Source organism: Hemiscyllium ocellatum, chromosome 8 (assembly GCF_020745735.1).
Source record: "Hemiscyllium ocellatum isolate sHemOce1 chromosome 8, sHemOce1.pat.X.cur, whole genome shotgun sequence".
Lineage (NCBI taxonomy): Eukaryota > Metazoa > Chordata > Chondrichthyes > Orectolobiformes > Hemiscylliidae > Hemiscyllium > Hemiscyllium ocellatum.
Genome location: NC_083408.1, coordinates 113,500,279 through 113,506,543, shown reverse-complemented (window position 1 = coordinate 113,506,543; position 6,265 = coordinate 113,500,279). Strand labels below are relative to the sequence as shown.

Below are 6,265 nucleotides of genomic sequence, written 5' to 3'. Positions count from 1 at the left end.
TCAGTGTGGACTTAATGGGCCGAATGGCCTGCTCCCACACTGTAGGGAATCTATAATTCCAAGTCAAAATATTCTGTATGGTAGGAAATGATGCTGTTCCTGTGCCCCTTGGCCATGTTTATTAGAGAGGCATTGTCCCATTTCACATCTGTACCCTCCCCTTTCTTTGAGGGCTGGATGCTGCCACTGACAGTGACTTCCTTTTTTCACTGAAGGGGAAGTGCTTTGTACAAACTCCGCACAAAACAACAGCTCGTGAAGAGCCAGCAGTGAGAGTGTGTGGAGCTACAGGAGAGATTCCTGTTTCAGCAGCCTCTCTCCCCCGGGGGGAGACAGCACTCCCCACTCCCTCTCAGTCTCCTCGCCTCTGTCTGGCCTCAGCAGCTCTTTCACAGACCCTGGAGTCCCTCACTCGGTAAGTGTCCGCTCATCTCTCCCTGATTACTGTCCATTGTCCTGGCTTCCAGTCCCATGGGACCCCCTCAGCCAGATTCCCAACACCGGATGCAGTGGAGACCCCAGCATTTCAGAAATTTGGGGAAGACTTGCCTTTTCTCCTCCCAGGGTGGGAGAGCAGTAAGACCCCCTGAGAGAGAGAGAGAGAGAGAGAGAGAGATAGAGAGGGGGTGGAGGGAATAGCAAGCAGTGAAATGATCAGTCAGGGCAGGTTTCCAAAAGAGAGTGAGGATCTGGTTCTGATTGAATGAGGGTTTCCGGAGAAGAGTTGCTCCCGTTTCTTCCGCTCCTGCCAGAATTGCTGAGTTGCTGCGTTTTGGATTTCCAACATCTGCAATACTTTGTTGTTGTCAGGAATGTGTCTGAGAAAGTACTTCAGGAAAGGTTGCTTAATGACACAAAAACATGCCATAGAGTCACAGAATGGGGAAGCATATCCTTCAGTCCAACTTGTCCATGCTGTGCAGACATGCTAAATTAATCGAGGGATATGGGCTAAATGCTGGAATATGGCACTAGATTAATTGAGGATATTTGGTCGGCATGCAGAAAATGGACCGAAGGGCCTGTTTCTGTGCTGTTTATTTCTATGACTCTGTAAGTTGATGAAAGTGGTAGTTCAGCCCAGACAGGGTGAGGAAGACAGAGACTAACTGAAGAAGTTGGGAATATGTACTGACCGAGTAACTGCCGCTGGGCCTGGACTGACATTGTCCACAATGAGCTGGGGATGTTCTGCAGATGTGGAGACTATTGGGGGAGGCCGGGCTGAGGGAAATCCCATTGGTTGGCTGTTGCTCTCAGTTCGGAATCAAGTTATTTCAGAGAAGGAGATTTTCTATGATCAGCAGGAGGTTTTCTTGCATGCGTTTTGAAAGATGTTTTTAAGTGATTTATACGCTTTGTGAATTCTTAAACCAATTTGTAAGGTCTGACTTAGCTGTATCTGCCTTCAACATATAACTTATAATTTACTGTCAACTGGAATCTGCCTGTGCAGTCATGCTTAACTGGGGGTGATTCTGGGGTTTAGAATGTAGGGGGTTATCAGGGAGATTCTTCTCTCTGTTCAACGGTTGAAGAATAAGTTTATTTTTAATTCATTCAGGGGATGTGGATGTGACTTGCTGGGTCAGCATTTATTGTTCGTTCCTAATTACCCAGAGGCCAGTTAAGATTCAACCACATTGCGGTGGGTCTGGAGTCGCATGCAGGCCAGACCAGGTCAGGATAGCAGATTTCCCTCCCTCAAGGCCATTGGTGACTCCAGTGGGTTTTTCCAAAACTCAGTGATGGATTCCAGATCATCATTGGAACAGCTCTTCACCCCAGGTATTTTTAAGTTTTTACTTCACCATTTGCCACAGTGGAATTCAAATCCCAGTCCCCAGGACATTAGCGAGAGTTTCTGGATTTTAAAGGGAAGAAGAATAATTCTTCAAAATCTGATTGAAGATTTGTAGCTCGGGTATCCGTTGTTGTGGTTCTGCTCGCCGAGCTGGAAGTTTTTGCTGCAAACGTTTCGTTCCCTGGCTAGGGAACATCATCAGTGCTGTTGGAGCCTCCTGTGAAGCGCTGCTTTGATGTTTCTTCCGGTATTTATATTGGTTTGTTCTTGCTGCTTCCGGGTGTCAGTTTCAGCTGCAGTGATTTGTATGTGGGGTCCAGGTCGATGTGTCTGTTGATGGATGTTCTTGCCGTTTCCGGGTGTCAGTTTCAGCTGTAGTGGTTTGTATATGGTGTCCAGGTCAATGTGTCTGTTGATGGAGTTTGGGGATGAATGCCATGCCTCTAGGAATTCTCTGGCTGTTCTCTGTCTGGCTTGTCCTATGATAGTGGTGTTTTCCCAGTCAAATTCATGTTGCTGGTTGTCTGAGTGTATGGCTACTAGAGATAGCTGGTCGTGTCATTTTGTGGCTAGCTGATGTTCATGGATGCGGATTGTTAGCTGTCTTCCTGTTTGTCCTATATAGTGTTTTGTGCAGTCCTTGCGTGGTATTTTGTAAACTACGTTAGTTTGGCTCATGCTGGGTATTGGGTCCTTTGTTCTAGTGAGTTGTTGTCTGAGCGTGGATGTTGGCTTGTGTGCTGTTATGAGTCCTAAGGGTCGCAGTAGTCTGGCTGTCAGTTCTGAGACGCTCCTGACGTATGGTAGAGTGGCTAGTCCTTTTGGTTGTGGCACGTCCTCGTTCCTCGGTCTATCTCTTAGGCATCTGGTGATAAAGTTGCGTGGGTATCCGTTTTTGGCGAATACCTTGTATAGATGTTCCTCTTCCTCTTTTCGCAGTTCTGGTGTACTGCAGTGTGTTGTGGCCCTTTTGAATAGTGTCCTGATGCAGCTTCGTTTGTGTGTGTTGGGGTGGTTACTTTCATAGTTTAAGACTTGGTCTGTGTGTGTTGGTTTCCTGTGTACCCTTGTGGTGAATTCTCCGTTGGGTGTTCTCTCTACTAACACGTCTAGGAATGGGAGTTGGTTGTCCTTTTCCTCTTCTCGTGTGAATCGGATTCCTGTGAGTGTGGCGTTGATGATTCCGTGTGTTTTTTCTATATCTGTGTTTTTGATGATTACAAAGGTGTCATCAACATATCTGATCCAGAGTTTGGGTTGGATTTGTGGTAGGGCTGTATGTTCTAACCTTTGCATAACTGCCTCTGCTATGAGTCCCGAGATTGGTGATCCCATGGGTGTTCCGTTGATTTGTTCGTATATCTGATTGTTGAATGTAAAGTGTGTGGTGAGGCACAGGTCCAGTAGTTTAAGTATGCCGTCCTTGTTGATAGGTTCGGCCTCCTGTGTTCTGTTATGTATGTCCAGTAGGTTGGCTATTGTTTCTCTGGCTAGGGTTTTGTCAATTGAAGTGAACAGTGCCGTCACGTCGAATGATACCATGGTTTCTTCTTTGTCTATGTGTGTATTCCTGATGACGTCCAAGAATTCCTGTGTTGATTGTATGGAGTGTTTGGATCCGCTGACTAGGTGTTTCAGTTTTTGTTGTAGTTCTTTGGCCAGTTTGTATGCTGGTGTCCCTGGTAGTGATACTATGGGTCTGAGTGGGATGTCTGGTTTGTGTACTTTGGGTAGTCCGTAGAATCTGGGGGTGTTGTTGCTTTCAGGTTTCATTCTTTGCTGGTCCGCTTTGGTTATCTGTCCGTTTTTTTGTAGATTCCTTAGTGTGTTGTTTATTCTATTGGTGAGTTGTGGTGTGGGGTCGGAATCCTTCATTTGGTAGGTGTTGGTGTCTGCGAGTAGTTGTTGTGCTTTACTGATGTAGTCTGATTTATCTAGGATGACCGTCATTCTGCCTTTATCTGCCGGTAGTATGATTATGTTTTTGTCATTTTTCAGTGCTTTCAGTGCTTCCCTCTCCTTGGTGTTGAGGTTATGTGTTTGTCGTTTTCTTATCATCATGGGTACTACCGTTTGTCTCACTGTTTGTTGTGTCTCTTCTGTCAGTCCATTGTTCCTGAGTGTGCTTTCTAGTGCTGCTAGGAAGTCTGCTAGGAAACGGCAAGAACATCCATCAACAGACACATCGACCTGGACCCCACATACAAACCACTACAGCTGAAACTGACACCCGGAAGCGGCAAGAACAAACCAATATAAATACCGGAAGAAACATCAAAGCAGCGCTTCACAGGAGGCTCCAACAGCACTGATGATGTTCCCTAACCAGAGAACGAAACGTTTGCAGCAAAAACTTCCAGCTCGGCGAGCAGAACCACAACAATAATTCTTCATTCTGTTTGTAAATAACTGAGATTTCTTGACTGTTTCTATTTTGTTTTACCAAGTATTACTAGTCTCTCCTGAGATTGGAACATGCAGTTGAGTGCTCAGTTCGTTGAAAGAGAAGAATACATGCCAGCAGGGAGTTACAGCTGAGGCTTCTTCCCCTTTGTTTAAGGTCCCTATGGATAATATAGCTGTGTATCCCTGTGTGGTGTTCTGATGGAGTGATGCTCCATGGTCTGGTTACAATTCTCTATCTTTGTCAGAAAGGCTAACTGGTCTCTGTCTCTTTTCTCTCAGACAGTGTCCCAATGATTGCCCACACAGCTCCCAACCAGTCCCTGGTAACGGCTCCTAATCTCAGCGCAGTCAACAGCTCCAATGGCTCACTCATTTGCCCCGAAGGTAATTTCTGGGAGTGGATGTACACCTTTCAGCCGATTTACATCGTGGTGGTGTGTGTCACTGGCGTTGTGGGGAACAGCTTTGTCCTGATCGTCCTGTGTTTACAGAAAGGACGTTGCACGAGGCCAGAGTTCTACCTGGGGAGTCTGGCTGGGGCTGACCTGCTCCTATTGGTTGGCCTCCCCTTCTGGGCTGTTAACATTGCCCTCCACTACGAATGGCCCTTTGGAGATTTCCTGTGCCGTTACGTCAACTCGGTGATCTATATGAACTTTTACAGCAGTGTCTACTTCCTGGTGATGGTCAGCATTGACCGCTACCTGGCTCTGGTGAAAGTCCTTCATTACAGCAGAATACGGACACTCTCATGTGTCAAGATCAACTGCTTCATCATCTGGATGTTCGGCTTGCTGATGAGTAGTCCCATCATCATATTCCGAAGAGTGATCTATGTGGAAGGTTTGAACATCTCTGCCTGCTTACTTGATTACCCTAATAAGTATTGGGTTCTGAAGATGGACATTCTGATGGTTGCCATTGGTTTCCTGATCCCTGCGTTCATCCTCAGTTTCTGCACATTTCAGATCCTGAAGGTCCTGAGAAACAACCAAATGCAGCGCTTCAAGCAAGTGCAAAGGGAAAGCAAGGCAGCCATCTTAGTGCTCGCTGTCCTTTTGGCCTTTGTCATTTGCTGGCTGCCTTTTCAGCTGCTGCAATTGCTCGCTATTTTTCTGTTTTCAAACATCCTGCAGGGCTGCTCATTAGAAAGTGCGATTAGTAACGGCAATCAGATTGCGAGCTTCCTGGCCTGCACCAACAGCTGCATTAACCCCGTGCTCTATGTCCTTGTGGGAAAGCAGTTCAGGAAAAAAGCACGGGAGGTGTGGGTCCGAATTGTGATCAGGAGAGAGCTGAAACACAATCGCAGTGACTCCCTGTAGACCCACGACACATTGCCCACACATAAGGAGCTGTTTCGTTTGCAGATATAAAAACATCCACGAGTTCTTGTAAATGAGATTGATTGCACTAACCTGTCTGATATGACAATGTTTTTTGTGATATGTGGAAGTGCTCTAGTTAGCAGCTGGAATGATGGGAAAATGAATCCAATCTCTGTATAATGCAAAAGAATGGAATAAAATGTATCAGAAAGCAAGGAGCACTCCCAAGCCTGTCCCTGATGTTTTGAAGTTTAAGGCATGTACTGTACCTTTAAGAGAGAGAATGAATGTTGTTCTAAACTGAGAAATTACCAGCCTCTGTGTATGTCATGAGATGGCAGTCCCAGAGTGTACTGGAAAATTGAAAATGTGTAACATTTGGCTGTGAAATGGATATCTGAGTTTTTGTTGCCATTTTGTTAGCAATTTGAATTTAGCCAATCAGTTTAAATTATGCCCCAGGATATTAAATCCCGCTCGAGTTTGAATGTATTATTTTGCCAACATTGAACTGATGAGATGATCCGGTGCTGTGGGGTGTAAAATGCGGAACTTTTTAAAATTGGTTAGAGAACAACAGCCATTGACACAGAAACATAAGGGGAGCTAATATCGAGCTCGCCAAGAAATTAGGAACCACTCTGTATCAAAGGTACCTTTTCCCATGAAACATACTCACAGTAAAAGGTAAGAAGATGGCCCAGGGAGATCTTCAGTGGAAGACTGA

General features: G+C 45.7%; 1 protein-coding gene across 3 annotated transcripts in view; it reads left to right on the top strand.

Annotated features, from left to right (window-relative positions):
* The first annotated feature begins 248 nt into the window (after positions 1 to 248).
* LOC132818435 (B2 bradykinin receptor-like) overlaps positions 249 to 6,265 on the top strand; it is a 29,166-nt gene continuing 23,149 nt past the window's right edge. Inside the window, exons 1-2 of one of the 3 annotated variants that reach the window (XM_060829487.1) lie at positions 249 to 415; positions 4,494 to 5,053. In XM_060829487.1, the coding sequence (XP_060685470.1) occupies positions 4,501 to 5,053 (553 nt within the window). In that variant the 5' untranslated portion in view covers positions 249 to 415; positions 4,494 to 4,500. Of the gene's footprint in view, positions 416 to 1,625; positions 1,789 to 4,489; positions 5,054 to 6,265 lie in introns of those variants that run through there. The other 2 variants (XM_060829486.1, XM_060829485.1) reach the window with 2 other exon arrangements.